Source organism: Myotis myotis, unplaced genomic scaffold (genome assembly GCF_014108235.1).
Source record: "Myotis myotis isolate mMyoMyo1 unplaced genomic scaffold, mMyoMyo1.p scaffold_m19_p_12, whole genome shotgun sequence".
In the NCBI taxonomy this organism is placed as follows: domain Eukaryota; kingdom Metazoa; phylum Chordata; class Mammalia; order Chiroptera; family Vespertilionidae; genus Myotis; species Myotis myotis.
The window spans coordinates 28,319,927-28,344,056 of NW_023416316.1; the positions used below are offsets into that span (position 1 = coordinate 28,319,927).

General features: G+C 57.5%; 1 protein-coding gene across 7 annotated transcripts in view; it reads left to right on the forward strand.

Annotated features, from left to right (window-relative positions):
• The window catches only part of CNTFR (ciliary neurotrophic factor receptor), a 41,632-nt gene extending 20,665 nt beyond the window's left edge, over window positions 1-20,967 (forward strand). For 6 of the 7 annotated variants that reach the window (XM_036330526.1, XM_036330529.1, XM_036330527.1 and 3 more), the window contains 8 exons: window positions 3,371-3,455; window positions 7,590-7,823; window positions 14,221-14,338; window positions 14,515-14,681; window positions 15,761-15,924; window positions 19,280-19,460; window positions 20,077-20,245; window positions 20,322-20,967. In XM_036330526.1, the coding sequence (XP_036186419.1) occupies window positions 3,371-3,455; window positions 7,590-7,823; window positions 14,221-14,338; window positions 14,515-14,681; window positions 15,761-15,924; window positions 19,280-19,460; window positions 20,077-20,245; window position 20,322 (1,119 nt within the window). In that variant the 3' untranslated portion in view covers window positions 20,323-20,967. Of the gene's footprint in view, window positions 1-3,061; window positions 3,136-3,370; window positions 3,456-7,589; window positions 7,824-14,220; window positions 14,339-14,514; window positions 14,682-15,760; window positions 15,925-19,279; window positions 19,461-20,076; window positions 20,246-20,321 lie in introns of all 7 variants that reach the window. The other variant, XM_036330531.1, reaches the window with a different exon arrangement.
• The last annotated feature ends 3,163 nt before the right edge of the window (window positions 20,968-24,130 follow it).

A 24,130-nucleotide genomic window follows, 5' to 3' on the forward strand; every position in this document is an offset into this window, starting at 1 on the left:
TGGGGGGTTTGAGCACTCAGAGTCCAGGCTGCTGCCAAAATCCATTGGAATCTTGTCCCCCCAGGCCCTCATCTCCGGCTGCGGAGGTCACAATAGCAGGTGCGGATACCCCCCCCCCCCCCCCCCCCCGCAACTCACTCACATCGGGCTGCCTCCTTTTCCACAGCCTCAGCCAAGGGCTAGAGCTGGGGGACCACTCCCCCTGCCTCTCTCCTGGCCCCCCCTCCCACTGGTGCTCAGCTTCTGACCCCTTCTGTGGGGGGAAGGGGTGTCTATGTTTGGGTGGGATCCTTTCCCCTGAGCACTGGGGTGTGCCCCTGGAGTGTGTGGGATTGTGGTAGCCCAGGAAGAGATAAGGCATGAAGTCCTGCCGTCCCCAGGAAGGCCCTGCTCTTCTTGACTCACGTTGGCCAGGACGGCTGCCCTGACACTGCCCCTCCCGCTGGAGGAGCTGGGCGGGTGTGGAGAGATGTTCTAGGGTGGCACAGAGACCCTGCCAGTGTCTCTGTCATCTCTCTCGGTCTGTCTCTCCTTCTGCCCTTGAATCTCTGCCCATCTTCTATTCCCTTCATCTCTCTTCCTACGTCTTTTCTTCCATTTCTCCCTATTTTGGTCCCTTCTAATCCCTCTGGGTCTCTGCTCATGTCTTTCCTTCTCTCCCTGCCTCGGTGTTCCCCCCTCCCTTTTCTGGGTACCCCAACCTTGCAGTGTCTGTCTTGGTACCCCATCCCCCACTCTCTGCAGTACGCGCTCTCAGCAGCGTCCGTCTCCCATGGCTGCAGCCCCGTTGGCCCAGGGCCCGGCCCTTACAGTAACTCATCGGGCTGATGGAGACGACTTTGATGAAGAAGCCACCCCTCCCCCTGCGGGGATCCAAGTGTGTGTGTGTGTGTGTGTGTGTGTGTGTGTGTGTGTTTGCTTGTATGCATGACACCCATGCTAGGCCCTCTCCTCCCCCTTACTATCCCCCCAAAACTGGGACCAGGAAGGAGCTAGGAGCAGAGGGCCACCCGGTCCCTCTCCTCCCATCCTGTGATCTAATCTCCATCCACTCCGCCTGCCCAGCTGCCTGCCCATGCCAAGGTTCCTGCTCCATGTGGTGGGCAGTGGGTGGCACTGAGGTGGAGTATTTTCCTGGCTGTGAGGAGAAAGAGGGGCAGATGGCAGAGATGGCAGGGGTGAGTCTGAGGGCTACCTGCAAGGGTGGAGGTGGGGAACCAGCTCTTGCCTCTCTTTCTCTAGCACCACCTATAAATTCTGACAGTTTGGGGTTCATTTCCTGGCCTCACTACTTGCTGACTGTGACTTTGGCCACTGTCTCCTAGACCTGAGGAGTAACTGAAGATGGGGGAGTGGCTGAGGGTCAGGAGCCAGGCCAAGTGGTAGCTGAGTGAGAGCCAAGGCCACATGGGGCCTAGGGAGATGAGCTGTGCCAGGGAGGGGCACTCAGAACACCTATGACTGTGGCTGGAGGAAAAGCAGGGCAGATGGGGGACTCGCCTGGTGAAGGGCAAGTATAGCAACAGGCAGGCAGGCGCCCTCTCCCATTAAGGAGCCACCCGCTGGTTCAGGCTCACCCCCGCGTTTGTCTCCTCCTGCTTCAGCTGTCTGCAGTGCTGCTGGCAGTATTTCTGACAGTGGCTCTGGCTGTACCTGGCAGTGTGTCCGACTGTGTGTCTGAGTGTCCCTGGCAGTGGTTTTGGCGGTGTGGATACTGACTGAGCATCTGGCTGTGTCTCTGGTTCTCTCTCTCGCTGTTTTTCTGGGTGTATGCCTGTTTGTCTCTATCAGTTTCTCTGGTGTTTCTCTGCTTGTGTGTCAGGCGGTTTCTCTGGCATGGTTTCGGACGGTGTCTCTGGCTCTCTGGCTGTGTTGCTGGTGGTTTCTCTGCTTGTGCTTCTTGCTCTTTCTCTAACCCTATGTTGGCTTGGGTCCGGCTGAGTCTTTTACACTATTTCTGGTGGGTCCTTTGGTTATGTATCAGCTGTTCTCTGGCTTCGTCTGATTCTGCCTCACAGTCTCCCAGTATAACTCCAACTGTGTGGAGTTGCGTCTTTGGGGTTCTGTTTAGCTGTTTTGGGCCATGTCTCTGGCCAGCGTCTTTGCTGTGTGTCTGGCTACACCTTTGAGAGTGTCTGGTTGAGCATCTGGCAGTATTCCTCTCTGCGTTTCTACTTCTGTCTAGTTGACAGTCCCCCTTCTCCTCAATCTGGGTTGGGAGAATCATAGTTGGAGCCATTTCTGCAGGAAATAGTTATTTCCCTCAGGTGTAAACGCTCTCAGGTGTACGTGTTTGCTGGGGTGGGACAGCTGGGCCCATTCCAGGAAGCAGGACAACAAGTAGGGGGGCCATTGGATTCTTCTTGGGTTCTGGGGACAGGGCCTGAGTGTGCTTTGTGGACCCACACGGGTGTGTATAGACCAGGGGTGGGCAAACTTTTTGACTCGAGGGCCACAATGGGTTCTTAAACTGGACCGGAGGGCCGGCACAAAAGCATGGATGGAGTGTTTGTGTGAACTAATATAAATTCAAAGTAAACATCATTACATAAAAGGGTACGGTCTTTTTTTTCAATAGTTTTATTCATTTCAAACGGGCAGGATCCGGCCCGCGGGCCGTAGTTTGCCCACGGCTGGTATAGACACTGATGCACGTCTGCTGGGCTGCGGGTCTCAGGCTGCTGGGGCATGTGGCTAGGATAAAGGATGGGCCGAGACCGCTAACAAGGACCTATCTGTGAAAACCTCTCGTTCTTCTCTTGATCATCGCTGTGCACTAAAGCAAAAGCCACATCCGACCTTGGTCACACCGGACCCATCTGCTCTGAACTTCCCAGAGCCAGTGGCAAGGCTCACTGCGGGGCAGGGCTGAGGGCTCCTGAGCAGCAGGGTTTTGGGCCCACTCCCCAGGAGCACAGCAAGGGACCTTCCATTCAAGGCAATTTGGAGAAGTATAGACCTCCAACCAAGTTAAAACATCACCCTTTCATTTTGCGACGTTTATAGCTAATTAACCAACCTCACCAGTAAAGTTCTGTTTTTTTTTGTTTTTTTTTTAAAGAAAAAATGGTTCTATAACTCATCCACGGTTGACTACATCCTGCAGCCAGCAGCCTTATTGAGCAACAAACCGCTGTAGGTTGCCTTCTACCATCTTAGCAAATCTTTGCCGACAGATGCCAGTAATGTTTTCTATTGCTTGAAAGAGGATCCTGAGCCCTATTAAGAAGGGCATTTGGGGTCAAGGTGCCCGGCTCTAGGGCTGGGATTTCCTAGTCTTGCCTGAGAAGTGGGCGGGCTCCTAGGAGGTTCCTGCCTGGGCTGATTCTGCCCCTTCCTCCCCTCCTGCTACCCCTGTTTCTCCCGACAGATGGCTGTTCCTGTCCCGTGGGCCTGCTGTGCTGTGCTTGCTGCCGCTACTGCCGTTGTCTACGCCCAGAGACACAGTCCTCAGGGTGAGTGCTTGGGGGGTGGGGGGGAGTGTTCCCTGCCGACCCTCTCCCAGAGCTGAGGATGAACCTCCCTTGGCGTAGCTGTATGCACTCACCTGAGCGCCACACACTGGCACATGCTGGCATCATCACCCATGAGCACCCAGAAGGACATGAGTTATATGACACTGATGTTCAGGGTGACCCACTGATGATGTATCATAGGCATGGTCCTCCAGTCCCTCCTGGGTGGTCTCATGTTGATGGTATCTCTGGCTTGAGAGGATCTGTCCCTCTTCCCACAAGGACGGATGTAGGGTACAGACAGGTGGGATGGAAGTTGAGGGCAGCTAGCGCCAGGGCCCCTGTACAGTATGTGATGAAATGGAGTCTCCTGGGGCCTTTTGGGATATGCAGTGCAGCGGGAGGCACTGAGAGAGACAGCGGGCAAGGGAATTTGGAGACTGAGATAATAGACAGAGAACAAGAAGGGGGAACGGGCAGGGTGACAGGTGGGAGAGGCTGCACACTGGTAGGGGACTGGGCAGTCAGTCGGCTGGAACGGAATGGCTGGAGGAGGCAGGTGTTATTCAGGTGGTGCCATTGGCAGCCTCCTGCCCTCCCCCTACCAATGGCCAGTGAGGGCTGGGTCCTCCCCACAGCCCACAGGACAAGGAGCTGCTGGGAAACAGGTACCCTCTTAACTTGAACACTGGCCCCTCCACTGCATTTGAGGCAGCACCTCAAAGAGCCACATCAGTACAGGGGCTGCCCTCGGAACTCCTCAAGCAAGGCTCCAAGTATAGGGAGCTCCCCCTTTGGATGTGTTCTGCACCACCCACCCCGACCCCAACTGGCTTGGGTAGAGTCAGAGAGGCTGAGGGCATCTCTGAGGCCCAGGCAGAGCTATGCCATCCTCAACCCATAGCTCTCAGGCTATGGGTTCAAAGAGGGCAGTGGGTCGAGGCTACTGTGGCCTCTTCCTTGTGAGATCAACACTGAATGAGACCCAGAGCGCCCAGCCTGCCCCAGGGCTGCTCCCCAATAGGCAGGGACCAGAGGGACCACTGCTAGGCCAGCCCATCGACCTCCCGACTGCTCCGGGCTCCTGTGCCGACCTGACTTGCCTGGGCCTGCAGTGGTCTCTCCTTGGCCTGGTCCCCGCCCTTTGTATAAAGCAGAGCCACGTGTGACCAAGGCCACCTCTCTCCACCCGTGTGAGACGTTCTTGTGCATTAGGCTGTGTTCTTGTGTGGGTGAGACCATGTCCCTGCTTGTGTTTCTCTTTGTGGTTGCATCCTTGCGGGCTGTGCTCGGTGTGACATTGTCTGTGTGTGTGACCCTGCCTTTCGGGGACTGTGTCCTTGTGGTTGAGACTATAGGAGAGCCTCTCTCTGTTTCTGTCTGTGGGCTTGTGCCCCTGTGAAGCTGTCCCCCCGTGTATGAGACCAGGCCCCCTACATAACTGTGCCTCTCGGTGACGGTGCCCTGCCTGTGCATGCACATGATCTTGTCTCAGGTGTTACCATCCCTGAAGCGGACGTGTCCCTGTGTGGCTTTGACCCTGTGGACTGTTGTCCTGCGGGCGCTTGTTCTTTGTGGGGATTGTCCTCGTCCTATGTGTGTGGCGACGTGAACTTGCTTAGGACGCCCGGGGGGACAGTTTCCGGCATGTGGTCCCCATGTGAGCCTGTGTGCGCAGGTGTGAGGGAGCCCTCAGCTCGGTCCCTCTGTGTTCTCTGTGTCCATGACCTCATCCTGTCTCTGTCTCTCATCCTGGCTTCTAACAACCTTTTCACAGCTGATTCCTTTGGAGCATTTGTCACCGCGTCAGGGCCAAGAACCTCATCCTCCCCCTGCTGCTTGATTTAATTTCTGAAATGGACAGCACATCAGTAGGGACACCCATGGGGTGGGAGGAGAGCTGTCCAGAGACAAAGGATTAAATCACTGCCGTGCTTGGAGCTGTGGCCCGGCTGTGTGTATTGCCGTTGTTGTGTTATTGTAGCAGTGTGGCACGGTGTGGTTGTCATGTCACGTTGCCCCCTCTGCCTCTGCCTCTGCCTGTAGTTGTCTTCTGTCATTGTCGCTTTTCGTTCCTGTCCTGCCCTGACGTCGTTGGTTTGTCATTGTCGTTGGGTTGTGTTTCTATGTCCTCTGGGAGGCAGGCAGGGTGCCGTGAGGAAGTGTTATCCCATTGCCATTATCTTTGCTGTGCTGATAGGCTCCTGTTTCCTCATCTTATAGCGATACCTGCCCCCCCAGATGAAAGGGCCATCCTGGGTCCATGTTAGTTCTGAGCTGCTGTTGGTCAGTGTTGATGTGTTGCTGCTGGGACCATGATGGCCACACCCCCTCCCCATCGGTCAGTTTTCAGCCTCCTCCTCAGGCAGCTGGACGCGGAGTCTCTCTGCTGGGGGGTGGGGTGCAGAGAGAGGGGCTTGGCATGTTTCCTGGAAGCTCCAGGTTTTTGGAAGGGAGGATGGAAGGGGGCTCAGTGGCTAGGGCTGGTGGATTGGGGGGGCTCTATGGCTTGAGCCTTGGACACTGGGCCTCTGGTCAGGGGGGGCCCCCTCAGTCTCGAGTCCAGCCTCACAGCTGTGGCCTCCGAGGCCCCCAGCCGCCGCCCTTCCGCCCGTTCATCCTCTGTTCGGCTGGTCCCAGGCCCCACCGACGAATGGTCAGGGCTGGCTGGGTTTCCTGCTTCCTTCTCCTCCGACAGGGACAGGGAGGCTCAGAGAGGGGCGAGACAGAGACAAGCAGCGGGGGAGAGACCTGGAGATATGGAGAGACCCCACAGCACAGGGAGGCCGACAGAGGCAACAAACAGGGACAGATGTTCCAGCAGCACAGAGAAAAGCAGGACGGGGGAGGGGGCTGCGATGGAGGGAAGGGGTGGCTGGTGACATAGGGGGATCCCTACCCCCTGCGGTCCTGGTGGTGTTAACAAGTCTAATTAAGAGGCCACTGGCCCAACTTAATTGGCTCGTTAACAGGAACTGCCTCTGAAAATTTCCTAACTCAGTGGGGTAGCTCTCTGAGGGGAGGCTTGAGCGAGTGTTAACGAGGGATCCCGCAGCCCCCCCACCCGGACTCCTCCCCCTCCCCCCTTCTTCTTACCCTCACTCCACAGATCTGGCTGAGACCAGGGAAGCATCTGTCCTTGCAGACTTGGGGGTCAGGATGCAGAGAGTAGATTTGCATCTCCCGGCTCTGCTGGTGTCTGTAGATGGGTGTCTGGGACTTTCTCTGTCCCACACGCCTCCCCCACCTAGCGCTGCCTCTCGACAGGTGCTCCCTCCCGCCCTTCCACTCCAGTCTCCTGGGCTCCGTCCATCACGCCTGGGTTGCCGAGGCCAGGGCTGGGGTTTGCTTTTGGCTCTGACAGGCCCCTCCTGGGGGCAGGAGAGGAATGGTCAGAGAGCTCCCTCAGTCCCAGCATTCCCCCACCCCCACCCCAAGCAGTTCCTGCCTCGTGAAGTTGACAGCTGCCAGGAGTTCCCTAGGGCTCCCGTCCTCCACCCAGCCCATTTTCCCTTCTCCTACTGCTGCCCAAGCCCTGGATGTCTGGTTGGGAGTGGGGAGGTGGGGCTTGTCAGGAAGGCCAGAGGGGGGAGAGAGAGAAAGGCAAGACAGAAAGAGATAAGGATGGGGAAGAGAAACAGATGGGGAAAGACAGAGAAAGGAGTCCAGGAATGGGGCCCCTCAGCTCCAGCTTGCCTGGGTAGCAGATGTCAGTGACTGGGGCTGGGCCTGTTGGTGGTAAGAGGGTTCGGGTCATGGGGTCAGGAAAATTTTTTAAAGGACCTAGGGACTAGAGGTGAACTGGGTTTTCACTGAGTTCTAAAATACTTCCCAATACTCTACACAATCTCTCTCTCTCTTCCTCTCTCTCTCTCTTTCACTCACACACACACACACACACACACACACACACACACACAATCGCTCATTTATACACAGTTTGGAGACACTCCCACACCTGTACACTTGCACAGCCTTGGAGACATTCTGCACACTCCTCATCTCCCCACACACTCACATCGCCAGACCCAGAGCGTCTTGGCCTGGACTCCTCACTCGTGCACATTCACCGGCTCTCACCTGGGCACGGCTGTGACCTGTTCCTTTTGCTCTGTGTCCTCCCCACCCCCACAGAGGCACCCCACGTGCAGTACGAGCGCCTGGGCTCAGACGTGACTCTGCCATGTGGGACAGCCAACTGGGACGCAGCTGTGATGTGGCAGGTAAACGGGACAGACCTGGCCCCTGACCTGCTCAATGGCTCTCAGCTCGTGCTCCGTGGCCTGGAACTGGGCCACAGCGGCCTCTATGCCTGCTTCCACCGTGACTCCTGGCACCCGCGCCACCAAGTCCTTCTACACGTGGGCTGTAAGTGTTGCCCCCAACCCCTCATCTGATCTCCTACTTCACTCAAAGGGGTTGTCAGGGAGGCCCAGACCCTTGGTGTAGATCAAGTCCCCTTCCTATTGGTGAGGGGAGGAGGGCTGCCGCATCCTGACCCTTGCCCTCTGATTCCATCCCAGCCTGTTCTTCTGATCTCTGAGGTATTTTGCACATGTATCTCCCCCCTAACCCCAGAAGTCTTTGAGATCCTGAAATCCTATTCCTGTGTCAAGATGGGTAGAGGAGGGCTGGTAGGTCATGGCCCATTTGGGGCCTGGTGGGGAGTAATCCTGGGGTCACAACTCAGAGCGGGAGCAGTCACATTCCACTGTATGCTCTCAGGGGACTGGCACGAGGGCCTTACGGAGGAAAATAGGACCTGTGGTTATATAGGTATAGTTATGGGCACTAGGGGAGGCCCAGGAAAGAAGGAGTGGAGGTGGGGACAGGAGAGTAGAGCAAGAGGAGTCAAGACAACTGGCGGTACCAATCACTGCAACAAAGACACAGTAGGAAGGTCCATTGGAGCAGAAGATAGTATGTTCCTTTTGGACAGTGTCTCTTGGTTTCCCTAGAATCAGCTCCCAAGATGAGAATTCATATGCAAGTAGTTTGTTTGTCAGGTGACGGAAACACCTTAGGGGAGTGGGAAAATGATAGGAAGTTAAGTTAGTCCCTAAAAAGTTACCAGCCACTAAGTCTGGGCTACTGGAGCCTAATCCATTGGGGGAACTCTGGCCGCCCAGGCAGAACATGAGCCTCAGAGGTCTCCTGCCAGAGGGCTGAGGGAGCTTGGGTGCTTACACACCAACTCCTGCCCATCCTTGGTGGGGGGTTCTCCTGGGATGGGGGCGGGGACGCTGCTCATCCTCCAGCACTTTGGCCTGGTGCTTCAGCAGGCGATGCAGGCTTTGGTGGCCAAAGAAAGCTCTTAGGCAAATAACTGCAGAAGCACCGTGTATGGGTGAGGAACCTGTGGTGCCGTCCATATCTGCTGTGGACACGTTTGTTGGGCTCCTTGGGCGACAACCAGGAGTTGATGGCTGGTAGCCAGTGAATCTGATGGTCTGGGATTCAGGGGAGAGATCTGTGCTGGAGATGGGAATTTAGGGAGTTGTCAGCATTCAGGCCATGGGAGGGATGAGATGGCCAAGGGAGAGACTATGGAATGTGGGGAGAAGAGGACCCAGAATGAACCCCGAAGACTATCACGGTACAAGGTGTTGATGGAGAGAAATGAGCCACCCAGAGAGAAGGAGCCAGCAGGATGGTAGAGGGAAGCCCAGGTGAATGGGGTTTCGCAGAAGACTTTGGAGAAGTCGGAAGGGTGAGGTGATCAGTGTTGCTGAGGGTCAGCATCGGGATCCCAGTTAGAGGCTCTCACGGACAGAATAACTATGCAGAAAACAGCTTTACTTATTTTCTCCTTGAGCCAAAGATTCAAGCTTCTCTGGCCTCATGCCAATTGGGTGATGCACCCCACTGTCTGAAGATGGTTTCTTTACTCCCCCTGGCAGCTACTGAGGGGAGGAGATGCTTGAGGGTCCTGGGAGCAGACCCTTGCCCCCCTGTCAGGAGATTGGTGTGGAAAACCATGGGAAATGTTAGATTGAAGGGTTGCTCAGGGTCCTCCACAAAAACACGGACCCACCAGTAGGTCTAGAGGAGGGTGGAATATGTTTTGGTGGGGATGTTCCTTTCCTCACAAAAGCCTTTGTTTGATATGTTGAAACTCTAGAGAAGGCTTTCCTAACCAAACAGCTTAGTTGCAAGCCAGGGGTGGAGTGACCCTTGTTGTCCAGATCTAGAAATGCAGGACTAGCCTAGAGGAGTCCTCCACGACCCACCTGAAGTGGAACTCAACCTCCGTCCCCCAGCCACACCCGCCCCCCCCCCCCCCACCGCCTTTCTGGAGGTTGGGGTGGGGAGGTTGCATATACTGAGTGAAGAAGGATGAGGCCAACTTGGCATTGTCTCTCACTCCTGACTTCTCAGTTGATTTCCCACAAGTCTTCAGGATGGACAAGGTTGGCAGTCCGGCTGCGCTTGGTGACACTGGGCCCCCATTCCTGATGACTTGGTCTTCTTTGAAGGAATTGGTCTAGAAGTCATTACTAGAGTCTGTACACACAGGACATACCCACAGCTGCCCTGTTGTGACCCGAGCCCAGACCTTTTACATATAGTCCTGACCACTCCCCAGGCCCTGCCTGTCGGAGAACAGCTGGCCATGAATTGGTGGTGGCATTTGTAACAGGTACTTATCTCCCGTTGCCTTATTTCCTTCTAAAGAGCTGGCCAGAGGAACAGGGGACATTAATCATGATTGTCTCAGTCACTTTATATTAGTAACAAGAGACTGGGTTTGGCAGCACTCAATATCAAATTATCCTTCTTGCCAGCACTCAGAGAACAGGACAAATTTACCCCTGATTTGTGGGTCATTCAAACCAAAAATTATTTAATGTTTATCCTAAACATACATGATTTTTAAGTCTCTGTTTCTACAGGAACCTGATCATAAAAATATTTTGTTGAGTTCTGGCCGGTTTTTCTCAGTGGATAGAGCATTGGCCCATGGACTGAAGGGTCCCAGGTTCGATTTCAGTCAAGGGCATGTACCTCAGGTGCAGGCTCAAACTCCTGCCTGGTTGGGGCACGTGCGGGAGGCAACCAATTGATGTGTCTCTCTCACATCAATGTTTCTCTTTCTGTGTCTCTCCCCAGCCTCCCTCCCTTCCACTTTCTAAAAATCAATGGAAAAATATCCTTGGGTGAGGATTAACGAAAACAATAAAATAAAATATTCTGTTGAAAGCCCTCTTAATCAGACTGATCCCTGGATTGCTTTCTCTTGATCCACCTTCCTGCCCTCAGGTGGATCCCCCACAAACAGCGCTGAGGAGTCTCCTGCCCAGGACGATTAAGGTGGCCCCCCCCGCCCCCCCCCCCCCCCGCTCCCCGCCCCCCCCCCCCCCCCCCCGCCATTAGTAAATAGGATCACAGGGTTCCCTTAAATAGCCTTTTGTTTACTAGACACAGCTGATGCAGTGTCATTCTGTTTTTAAGCTAAAACAAATCAAAGAATAATCCACTAACTTTAAATTGGACAGTTCCTTATCCAGTTTTTTAACATTTGTGTTTGATTGGTCAGGATGGAAGCTCCAGACCCCCTGGTTCAGCACTACTTTGCCCTCAGCCCTGTTGGCTGGGAAGGAAAGAGCAGCCTGTGGGAGGTGGGGGGAGGGGGAGCATTTGGGAGTCCAGAATTTGGGGTATATCAAGGGATGCCACAAGATAAGGTTGGGACAGGCTATGGCCCTTGAATGCCAGGCAGGAGGAGTGTGGGTAGGGCCTGGGCAGGGCTGGAGCTGGAAGGGTCCTGCCCTGCCCAGCCTGATCTGGGCTGGCCAGGGGTGTGGGCTGCCTGTCCCTCCTCCTCTCTGGGCCTCGGGCAGGCCTCGTGCATGCCGGGGGCTCCAGCCCAGGCGGGCTGGCGAGATGAGAGGAAAAACATGCGGTTTGGTGGGCTGGACATGGAAAAACAAGCCAATTAAGAGGAAAACAAACAAAGCCCGGGCCAGCGAGGGCACACGCACACACACGCGCACGCACACACAGCCCCGCATGGGACCCAGGGACACCCTGCCACTGCCTGACAGCATCACCGGGACATCTCAGGAGTCCCCACAGAGGCAACTCAGGATGATATGTACGCCTGTGAGCTCTTCCTAGCACGCTCGCACACGGTGTTCAGCTCATACATGTGAACACACTTAGAATTCTGGGCACCATCCCACACCCAGTTTGAAAAATACATCCAGGCGGAAACTCCATCTTGCGTGTCTCAGGTATGTAGCCTGGCTGTCACTGTGCTCCAGACCGGGCGGCACATTTGCACGTGCTCCCGCGGGGTGCCCCCGGCACAGCCTCACGCACAGAGACAGTCTCAAACGCGAGCAGCCTTTCCTTGAGTCACACACAGCCAATCACACGGCTACACGACTGCCCAGCGTCTCCGCCACACACATGAAGGCTCTCAAGAGTTACTCAGCCTCACAACTGCACCGTCTTAAACTGCACTCTCAGCAGGCCTCCTGCTCGCACACTGTCCCGCAGCCTCACACTTGGTCTCTCGCAGCACCCCCACCTCCACCCACCCGGCCCCTCAGCTGGGCTCCAGCTGCAGCAAGTCACTCCTTTTCTTCCTTTTCTTTGTTTTTCTTTCCTCCTTTTCCCTCTGAGAAACCTGGTCCCTGTCAGGAAACCCAAGCCCTTCCCTACTCAGGGCCCAGGGCCAGGCAGGAATAGCCAGATGACAGACAAAGCCCTGCCTGGCCCCCCAGCCCTCCATGACCTGCCCAGTTAGAGAGGGAAACTTGTCTGAGGGGGAGGCTGTTTTGAGGGGGGGCGATGGTCTGAGGAATGGCAGAGGCTGGCCAGTGGGGAGGCTGGCCGGGGGAGGGGGCCCGTGAGGCCAGTGCATGGCCCGCTCTGCCCTCCCGAGAGTCCCAGGCGGCAGGGAGCTGACTCTGCAGGCTTCAGTCCCCACCCCCCACCCCCCAGCGCCCTTCTCCTTTGAAGCTGGGGGTGAGGGGGGGTGGCGGCAGAAGGGAGGAGTGGAAGCTTTTCAGCCGACCTCGGAATGTCCTTTCCTCCTGGGGTGGCTGCCAACTCTGGCCTGGCCCACAGGCCCCCACAAGGCACTTCCTGTGTCCTTGGCCGCCCCCCACCCCACCCCCACCCCCACCCCACGCCTCTGTGCCCCTAGGCAGATAGGGAAGGGATCCGAGAGGCACACAGTATGAACATGAAACAGACATGAGATGGACCCAGGGCCAGGAAGGCTTCCCAGGGGAGGCAGACGGCAGTGAGCAGAACGCAGGTTGTGGGGGCTCAGCTGGGCTCTGGCTTTCCCTTGCAGGCCTGGGGCATGCAGCTGCCTCTGTCCACAGCACTGCCCACTCCACCTGCGACACCCAAGCTTCCCCGATGCCTCTCGGAGCCCCTCATCTCTCCTGCTGCGAAGCCAGATGGGGCCCCGGGGGTCAGCACAAATACATATGTACATACTCACACATGCTGGACATGTATGTACACACAATCACACAGAGTCACTCACAGTCACGTGCACACTGTGGACGAAAGCCCACAGTTCCCCGTGTGTCACCATGGCCACTCAGCAAGCATAGACATGCACTCCCCGTCACTGTCCCTGGCTTATTGAACTCCCCCCTCCTATTTCCTGTCCACCTGTCAGGCAGGGGGCGGGGAGGGAGGGAGGGGGCACGGCAGGGAGGTGTCAGTGTCCCTGGAGCCGCCGAGGACATTCCTTGCCTGGCTCAGATCACAGAAGCTGCCTCCTTCCAGGAACCTGAGCCGGCTGTCCTCACGCCTTACCCCGTGCCTGAGGGCGGGGCAGCTGGACTCGGTGCTCATGGCATCAGAGTGTGGTTAGACAGCAGAAAAGACGCCCCAAGTGTATCTGTGTGGTCACGTAGGTGGTATCCCCGTCCTGGGGCACAGTCCCAGCTTTGACTTGCTGTGTGACCCCAGGCAGGCCCTCTCCCTCTCTGGGCCTCTCCATTTCGAAGTGAAGACAGCTGCTGACCACGTAAAGGGCTTCTTAAAGGGTCTCTGATGGAGAAACCAGGGCTAGGGCTGGGATGAGGTGCCCACCAAGGGAATAGCAGCTTCCTCTCAATAGGCAAATGCACACATGCAATCATACGTGGGCACACACTCTGAGAGCCATGCACATAGGTGCTCCTACACATGTACCTACATCCCATCACGGGTCACTCGTTCATGCCACACATGTAACATACATGCCCACACATGCAGACATGTACAGGTACAAACCTGGGCATCCACCCAATGCTGCTGCTCCCGTGGAACCAACAGGCCTGGCCTCATGTTTCTCGTTCTCTTCTGAGAGGAAGCCTGGGGTGTCTTCTCCAGGGAGTGCACCCTGATCACCCCAGCAACCAGACTCCCTCCGGCCGCTGTGACACAGTCTGGGGATGGACACAGTGTGGCAGGAGATGCGGGTTGGTCTGATCCCCCCAGACATCACCTCCATCCTGTGATTGATGAGCTGAGGCCCGCAGCCCCCTGCTCCCCACAGTTCCCGCCTCCATTGAGCAGGTGGGGGGGGAGGCTCCCTCTCCTTACAGCCCTTGTTTTTCTTTAATTAAACATCTGGCTCTCTGTGGCCTGGGAAGCCTCAGGCCCTCGCTGACAGTCCCCCCTCCCCTTCAACCTCTGGCATTGCTGATGGGTTGGAAGGGGAGAGCTGGGGTTCTGGGGCCCACCTGTCCCCATGCTAGTGCAGGGGACTGGGGGCTCCAGGAGTGCCTTGACCATGCTGTCTTCACCCCAGTGCCGCCACGGGAGCCCGTGCTCAGCTGCCGCTCCAACACTTACCCTAAGGGCTTCTACTGCAGCTGGCATCTGCCCGTCCCCACCTACATCCCCAACACCTTCAATGTGACTGTCATGTGAGTAAACATGCCTGCCACCCAGTTCCAGCCCTGACCTCTGACCTCTCCCCACCCTCCCCTCACCCTGTGCCCACAGTCCAGACCCTAGCCTAGCCTTGCTTGACCTTCCCCCAGCCTCTGCCCCACCTGAACCTTGATTTTGGTAACAGTGCCTGGGCCTCACCCCTCCCCAGGCACGGCTCCAAAATTATGGTCTGTGAGAAGGACCCAGCCCTCAAGAACCGCTGCCACATCCGCTACATGCACCTGTTCTCCACCATCAAGTACAAGGTCTCCGTAAGTGTCAGCAATGCCCTGGGCCACAACGCCACAGCCATCACCTTTGACGAGTTCACCATTGGTACGTGGGAAGCGGGGGTCCCTGCCGCCTACTTCAGTGGGAGTGTGTGAGTGGGTATGTGCCAGAGGTATATATGGACATGGGTGGGATGTTCACTGCGTGCACAGGTCTATATGGTATATATACACACGTGTACATATATGCGTGGCATGTGTATATACCTATAAACATTTGAGTGAGTTTCCTTTACCTGCAGGGGCCGAGAGACCTCTCCAGCAACTCTTCCCATCATCTCTCTGGCTCCCACAGCATACAGGAGGGGGAGGGGGGCAGGCTGGGCCAGACCCTTGTGCAGCTGCAGCCTCCACCCCCCCACGCACACACTAATAGCTTCCTTACGGCCTGTGATGAATGAGGTGTCAGAACAGGAGACAGGAGTGGGACAGATACTGCACTCTCCCCAGCCCCCATCCCAGCCAGACCCTCTGCCTATCTCTGCTCCATCCCGGACAGACCCTTGCCTTTTCTTACTGCTAGCCAGATCCAGCCAGACCCTCTGCTTGCCTCCCCACCCCGTGGTTGGGTCCCCAGGCAGACCGTTTCTATGTGAGCTGGGCCCTTATATCCTCCCATCAAATCCTCAGCCTACCTCCAACCCAGATCTGCACACTTGTGGACTGTCTTTCAACCTGGACCCACAGAGCAACTTCAAACCCAGACTCTTCTAAGGGAGGCCAGTTCTCGGTTTGGGAATGGAAAAGTTGAAGTGAAAAGCCAGGCTTGTGGGGGAGTGTATGATGCTGGTGCAGGACGGGGGTGATCCAGGCGACAATGGGGATGATGGCAGAACCATCGTATAGGCTTAGTAATTGGGATCCTGGTCATCATGAGGATGGGCTGGGATGATGGGATGAAATTTGGGATGTTGATATCTTGAGCTAGTGACAGTGACTATAATGACAGTCATTGGTGATGACAGGAATGTGAGGTGAAAGGAATGAGATGGTTGTTAATGCAGTTGCCAGACTTGACAGAGAAGAGGGATGGCAACCATGATGATGATGACGTGAGCTGGTGGACATGGTGGCTGGGTCGTTCTCAGGGATTAGTGTGGTAGCAAAGCTATGTCTCCTGAACAGTGAAGCCGGATCCTCCAGAAAACGTGGTAGCCCGGCCGGTGCCCAGCAACCCTCGCCGGCTGGAGGTGACATGGCAGACCCCCTCGACCTGGCCCGACCCTGAGTCCTTTCCGCTCAAGTTCTTTCTGCGCTACCGACCCCTCATCCAGGACCAGTGGCAGCATGTGAGTGCCCGCTCCGCCCCTGCCCAGATCCCGAGTGCCTGTATCCCCACTGGAACTGTCCCAGTGTGAAGCCTGAGGGCAGTCAGAGAGGCTTTCTGCGGGGAGAAGTCACCAGGTGGGCCTGGGAGGATGGATGGAGCTGAGGGAGGTGTCCTATCGAAGGCCCTTAAGGGTTCCTGGTGGATCCAATTAGATGGGAACACGGCAGTCTTTGTGGCTCCCTGGGTTGTAGAGAGAGACGCTGGAAGGGAGATGGCAGGCAGGGCGGGCAGCTTCCTGACTTCTGGCTCTCAGCCCTGACCAGGCGTCTCCCTCTTACACTGTGGCCCAGTCTCTGGGCCGGTGCTGGACCCAACGTCCAGGACAGTCCCGTCCTCAAGGACTCACAGATGGGCTCACGGGGTCAGAATTAGGCAATGGAGTCAAGTTTGGTGCAGGGTGTGAGTTCGGGCCATGACTAGTGTCAGGACTCCAGAGTCAGATTTAGCTTAGGGGTCAACTTAAGGTTATGGGTCAGAAGGTGGCCTGGGCTGGGAACTAAGCAGTGGACAAGGGACAGTGTGGGTCCAGCTGTGGTCTGGAATGTTAATCAAGCTATGATGGAGAGCTCTGGGGAGCAGACAGGGGGTCTGGGACATACTTGAGGTTCTTTCTCCGTGAGAGCCCTGGGTCCATCGGGTTGTGGGCGCTGTGTTTGGTCCACGAGGTCCGTGAGCTAGGACTGGGGCTGGGAGGGTGCCCCATGGGGCAAGCCAGGCTGGCACCTGGGGGTCAACTTGTACCCCCACCGCATCCACCAGGCTCCAGCCCCATCTCCTCATGCCCCGCTCCCAGCTAGCCTTTAAAGTGCGTAATTCGATTCCAGGATGCCTGTCCGGGTTGCAGGCCTGGCCCCCACAAAGGCTGCTCACACGCTCACATGTTCCCTGACAGAGTCCGGAGTCCCTCCCGCCTGGCCAGCTGCCCAAGCCTAATGCATTGCTAATAACCAGGGTCTAGTTTCACAAGCCCCCCTCCCCGGCTAACGAGCTACAGGCAGCAGCCCTGCGCGCGTCGCGGCGCACACGCCTTGCAGTGGACCTGGCATACTGCCCACCACACACACGGGAACATGCACACACACACGTGGTCCTCAGGAGGAACCATGCTCCATACATGCATGTGACTAACACTTCAAAACCGTGCACTGGCTTGTACCAGGGGCAGAGTCAACCCCACACTGAGGTGGGCAGAGCAAATAGCACACACATGCTTGGCCTGTGGCACATGCTAGCCCTATGCCAGGTCTCGTTGGCATTGGGGTTGGCCAGATTTATGGCTCTTGAACTTGAGTTTTGCTCTGAATAGAACCTTCTCTCCCTGGTTCTTGATCTTAGAGAGAGGCAGGTGTATCATTGGGGGTGGAGGGTGCGGAGGGTAGAGCAGAGAGATATCACTTGGATTTTCGGGAGGAAATGAGAGATGCAGACCAGGAATTGCTTGAGAATGGGCACCATGAGGCCTGGCAGGGGCTGTCTGCCCATGGACAAGGGGGAGGCAAATACTGGGACCCAGCTTGGGTCTCCCTTCCCTGTGTTTTCTGCTCTGGCCCCAACTCGGCAGGGAGGCCAGGAGACTGGATGGAGGGCTCAGGGGTGAGGCCAAAGCCAGCGACTGCAGTTCCTGCCAATTGAGGATCCATTCTCTTAAGGAGGTGGATTAAGGGATTAGTGACAACCTAGCAAGAAGGGCCCAGGCCTAGGAGTTGTGGCTGCTACAGGGCATTGGGCTTCTGGGGCACATTCCTAGAGGTATGGTGCCCACCACGGGCCCACCAAGGGGTAATTTGATCTGCTTGCCCAAGGCTCTCCCTTTGGGGAAAGGCAGATGTGGAGGTCTGGGAGACAGTCAAAGGAAGGGCTTGGGGGCTGAATCCAGTTAAGAGGAAGGAGGAGCTGAAGGAGCTGGGGCTGCTCAGCCAGAGGGAGTCTTTGCAGAGCAAAAGGGGACTGGAGACAAGAGATGGAACTGGAGCCCAACTCCAGGAGAGGAGGGACTGGGGGGCCCCATCGGTCTTCCAGGGCTTAGTAAATCCTACGCCCAGATCTGGGCCCAAAATGGCTCTCACCCTGACCCTGACCTTTACCAGTGCCTCTTGCCTCAGGGCCACAGGCTCAGAGGGAATAGGAGGGGCTTCCCACTTCCCTTGGACTGAGCTGCGCACATACGCACGCATGCATGTACTCACAGCCTCTTAGGGCAGGTAGCACAGACCCCAGTTTTCTAGGGTGGGGTGGGGTGGGGGGCTGGGGGAGATTCGAACAGGGACCAAAGAAGCCTGAGGCCAGACATGGCCCAGAGCAGCCCCCTCCTCCGCCACCCCCACCGGCTGCCCCTGTTTACGAGGCGGCTTAATGAGGCGGCGGGTGCTGCTGAGATGAACCAGAGCTCAGCCTGGGCCTGGGAGGGGCGCTGGACAGGCAGGCCAGCCTGGAGGATGGGGATGGGGAGACCTGCTTGATAAGGCCGGCTGGGGCGGGGGTGGGGTGGTGATGCCTCGAGGAGGAAATGGAGCAGCTGTTCTGCTGTCCTGCCACCCTGGAGCGCCCCCCCACCCCTTTCCGCCTCAGGCAGGGCCATAACCACATTGAGGCCTTCTTGTAGGGGAGGCCAGATGGGGCCAGGCTGGTGGGTGCACTGGGCACCAGGAACACCGGCTCTGAACTGGAACTCTTGACAGAGCTGACGGAAGCCTGTGCTTACCATGTGTGTGAGTCCTCATTACAACTCTGTGAGATAGATCGTTAACACCATTTTACAGATGAGGACCCCAAGGCATGTGCAGGTTAAGTAACCTGATCACCTAGCTGGTAGGAACGGAGCTAAAGTTTGGACTCCGGCAGCCTAGCTCCATATCTGTGTTTGTAACCTTCCCTCTAAACTGCTCCTGGATGGGAGAGGGCAGCAAAGTGCCATCCTCTCCCACCCTGTTACTCTCGTCACCTCTAGGCTGGGACTGACAGGTCTCAGGCTGGGGTTTGTGACCGAGCTGGGATGACGGCAGAGTCCAAACACTGATGAGAGTTCCCCTTTATTCTGCCCTGGGGGTGCTTCCAGTCACCCTACAGATTTCCTCACTCTCCTTCGGACCATCCTCCCCGCTGGGGGTCTCCTCCCTGAGGTGTCTTTATTCTCCCGCGGGAATATTCTCCACGTCTCCTGACTCCCCCAGGGAAGTCTTCCTTCCTCCCAGCGGTGTCTTCACTCTTCTCTCCCCAGAAGCGTTCTCACTTCCTCTGGGGGTGCCTCACTCTCCTGACTCCCAGGGGCCCATCCCACCGCCCACCCCCACCTTCACCCTGTGGTCTGGCTGCAGGTGGAGCTGTCCGACGGCACGGCACACACCATCACGGATGCCTACGCCGGGAAGGAGTACATCATCCAGGTGGCAGCCAAGGACAACGAGATCGGGACCTGGAGCGACTGGAGCGTGGCTGCCCACGCCACCCCCTGGACTGAGGAGCCACGGCACCTCACCACCGAGGCCCAGGCTCCTGGTGAGCTTGCCCCCCCGCCCCCCCCCCCCCAGCTGCCTGCATTGTTGCCTGGCTTTATCCTGCTCCCTCTGTCTTCCTGAGCCTTGGCCCCTCTGACCCTCAGCTGTGGCTGCCACATTCCCATTTGTCTGTCCAGCCCCCGCTGTTCCTGGTTCTTTTAAAAAATGATAATAATAAATAAACAAACATACATATACATACATATATGTGTGTGTATATATATACCTGATTTCAGAGAGGAAGGAGAGGGAGAGAGAGATAGAAACATCAGTGATGAGAATCATTGACCGGCTGCCCCCTGCATGCCCCCCACTGGGGACCGAGCCCGCAGCTCTGGCATGTGCCCTGAACCGTGACCTCCTGGTTCATTGCTCGACGCTCAACCACTGAGCCACACCGGCCGGGCTGTTCCTGGTTCTTGCTGTCTGGATGTTCTTGGTGGAGGCCATTGGGTAGAGGGATCATCTCTAAGCCTTGGGGAACCAGGTCTGCCTGAGGGGGCAGGCAGGGGCGGTCTGGTGGGGAGTCAGCGCTGGTGTGATGCCGGAAGCAGGAACAGTGCTCCTCAGGAATCTCCAGCCCCGGCCCTGCCCTGAGTTTCCCCCATGTTCCCCAGAGACCACGACCAGCACCACCAGCTCACTGGCGCCCCCGCCCACCACGAAGATCTGTGACACCGGGGAGCTGGACAGCGGCGGAGGACGCTCAGCACCCTTCGGGACCCGTGTCCCTGTCACTCTGGCCCTGGCTGCCGCTGCTGCCACCGCCAGCAGTCTCCTGATCTGGTAGGTGAAGTGAGGCTGGGCAGCGGAGGGGAGCGCCCCCCTCCTCATCCCTCACAGCCCCACCCTGTCTCCCCAGAGCCCGGCGCCCTGTGAGGACACGCCAGCGCACCTGCAGAGGAGCAGGAGGCCGGAGCCCAGCCCGCAGACCCCGGTTTCTATTTTGCACACGGGCAGGAGGACCTTCTGCGTTCTTTTCAGACACAATTTGTAGAGACCCCGGCGGGCCCGGGCCTGCCACTCCTCTCCCTACCACACCCCCCCGGCCCTCCATGCTCCCTCAGAGGAGGAGGACCACGCAGCTAACCCGCCCGCCAAAGACCACCTCACCCCGACCCTGCCCCCTCGGGCTGGACCCTCCAACGCCAGCGACTCCCAGGAGCCCATGGGGGCCTGAGGGGAGCCCCTCACACCCACAGTTTCTCCTCCTGCTCCGGCCTCCTGTCTGTCCCAGGGTCTCTGTTGCCACCATCAGATTATAAGCTCCTGACACTGGGGGGGCCCAGCCATCCCCCTCCCCCCAGCGCCCATACTTTTCAGTCTCCCACCTCTGCTCCTCTTTTGTACAACCCTCCCCTTTCCCTGCTCCGACCCCACAGTATTTAATGCCCTGTCAGTCCCTTCTAGTCTGACTCAATGGTAACTTGCTGTATTTGAATTTTTTATAGATGTATATACAGGGGAGGGGAGTGGGGGGTTCTCATTAAACGTCACCATTTCATGAGTCCTCGGGACAGACCTGCTTTGGGAGGGTTTTCCTCTTCCAGGGACCCCTCCTCTCAGGCCTGGAGGAGGAAGAAATTACAGTTGGGGAGAGACTGCTTTTCTGTAGGGTACGGCTCCCTGAAGGTCGGGGGCAGACTTGTGGGAATGAGGGGTCCAGAGAGGCAGGTACCAGATGGTGTCCAGTCAGTCCTGGAGGCTCCTGGGTCCTGGCAAGGCAGAAGCCTCTCAAGGGTCATCTCCAGAGCTGCCCTCCATGAGCGCCCAGGCCTGAGCACGACCCACTGGGGCAGAGAAGCAAGGAGGCGCGGCTGTCAGCCCTGCATCCAGGAGACACAGTCCAGAGGTTCTAGCGGGTCAGGCCTGGGGCTCAGCCAGGCCACGGGGGTCAGAGTGCAGGCATCCAGGGCCTGGGCAGATGGAGGCGCCACTTGGAATGTGACTAGGGGGCAGACCTGTGCTTCAGGACCAGAAGTGTGGAGGACAAGGTTTACGCAGGGTTCGATCACAGCGAGGCCTCGGTGTGCGCCCAGTCCATCTCCACAGCCTGCCCACACCCTTCTAGCTCCCAAACTGGGACTCCTGGGCCCCTTGATTTCTCAGAGGCAGGCCCCTGGCTGCCACAGGCCTGGTCAGGTCTGGCCCCTCTTGTAGAAGCCTCCTCGCTGAGGACCCTGGGCTGAGAGTGTCGGGGGCTGCTGCCAAGTTGATAGGCACCTCTGGCTGGGGTGGGGGCAGTGTGAGATGCGAGCCCTGACCTGGGGAGCGAGGCGTGGCTCTGCTCTGAGTGGCTGGAACAAGAGAGAAGTGGGATCAAGGCTGTGTGCAGCGAGCCTGGGCATACACTCCCCGCAGCAGGTACGGATCCTGCACTCCAAGCTGCTAATCCCCATCACACACACACACACACACACACACACACACACACACACACACACTCTTCAAATCCTTTTCCTCAGACAGGTTTCAAAAATGGACATTCCTTACTGGCCTTGCAGGCCTGCCTGGGATCATGCTCTGGGAGGACAGCGCACGGTCCTTGGCACTGATGAGCCGGGCTAGACAGGATTTGGGGCCGGGTGAGGGGCTCGAGTGAGGGGAATAGAGGAGAGGGGTATCCCAGGTGGGAGACCCCATGGAAAGTAAAGGCCCGATGTTGGGGTAGAAAGGCCTGCGGCTCTTCAAGCAGAAGAGCCCCCGCGATGGGAGCACATGAAAGGAGCGTCCAGGGTGGACATCTGATGAGTGGCTGTGGGCCTGCCTCTGTGCCCCAGACCCCCAGTTCTGCCTGCCTGTCTGGTCCCTGCGAGGTGTGGCTCAGGTGTGAACCTCAGGCCCAGTAGCAGTGGAGGGAACGGGGAACACCAACTCTTGCCAAGGACATTGCATCCTGGGATGGGTCTTCCCTGTCCTCGAGGTACCGGGGCTGCATTAGGGGGTCTCTGGCCTATGCTGCCTTCCTGCCTTGAGAGCCTGGGTCAACCCTGACCCACCAGCCGCCCACCCAGGGCTTGGGCATCAGCAATCTGGCCTCCATTAGCAACATGGGAAAGCAATTATGTGGGGCCTGGGGAGGAGGAGGAGGAGGGGAGAGGGCCTGCTGGAGCCTGGGAGGCTGATGGAAAGGAGGACTGGGGCATCTCCCTGCCCCCCGCCCCGCGAGAGACCAGCCCCTTCTCACGCCTCAAGGTGGCTGGAAGGCCAGTGTCATGCCTCTAATCAGACCTGGCCTGGGCCTGGAGGATCCCTCCTTGGGGGTCCTGCCCTTGACCTCCCAGAGGCTGCTGGCCTTGGAGGGGCTTGACTGCTATCTGCTGCTGCCCTGAGTGCTCTTCCTTCACGCCCAGTATTTCCCATGTGGTTCTGGGGAGCTGGGGTAAGTGCAGACGTCGTTTTTTGGGAGTAAGTCTGAGTGTGAAGAGGGCTGCTGGGGAAGGGTTGGATCCCAGGCCCAACGTGCGTAGCAGCCCAGCCTCTCAGCTCGCTAGTTCTCTGTTTTCCCTCGGTGCTCTGGGAATGGGGACCCCCACCCTTCTGTGCCCCATTCCTATAATGCTAATTTGCCTCTGCCCCTATCCTACCTCACTGAATCCATTCCTTTCTCTGTCTCTCTCTCTCCCATCCCTACCTCTGAATATGTCTTTTTCCGGTCCCTATGGTTGCGTTTCTCTCCTTATCTCTCTATCCCATCTCTATCTCTATGTCTCCATCTCCTATCTCAGCTGCCCTCTTTGTCTCTCTCTAGCCATCTCCATCCCTGTCTTTGCCTGTTTCTCCTCTTTGTCTCTCAGTCTTCCCTTTTTCTGCCTTTCTCCCTGCCTCTGTGTCCATCACCATCTCAGAGTCTCTGTGTCTCTGTCTCTTGCTGTATCTCCATCTCCATCTCTGTATCTCTGTAACTCTGTCAGTCCCTCCCTCCGTCTTTGCCTTCCTCTGTGGGTTCCTGCGCTGGTCCAGACCCCAGCCTGTGGCCACTGTGCCTCTCTGACCTGAACTGGGGGCTGTACTGGCTTCTGCTGCCCCCTCTCGGCCACCTGCCTGCCCTTCATTCCTGCTCCTGGACAGGCGTCTATCCGCACCCCCCCCCCCCCCACACACACACATCTGCCTCCCAGCAGCAGCCGGGAGGGAGGGAGAGGGAGGGAGGTGGTCGGGAGACACTAGGCAGGAATCCCTCCTGAGTAGCCTCCGGCCCTGAGAACACCCCAGAGCTGTTGAGCTCACTAACTCCCTGGGCTGGGACTCGGAGGAAGTTCTCTCTCACACGGAGAGATGGAATGTTTGGCTCCAGTCCCCAGCTCTGCGCCCTGCACCTGTGTCTCTCCGTTTTGAGGCCCACATGTTCACTGTGCCCACAGCCCAGAGCTACTGAACCTGACCCTCGGATGGTAGCACCTGTTTGGGGGTGCGGGGCTAAAGCTCTGGGGGCAGAAACGGGGGGGGGTGATCTTTACAAGCTTCCCGCTCCTGGAGGAGGGCAGAGGCGGGGAGGAAGCTGGGGAGGGGGGAGAGAGCCAGTCTGAGGAGAGAGGCCGGAGGGGACCCTCTCGGACAGGGTCACTGATGAGGAAGGCTAATGTGAAGGTGAGCGGGTCTGAGAGGGCCTGTGTGACACGACACTCTGAAGCGAGGCTGGTCTGGGACGTGCTGCTGAAGGGCTCTTGT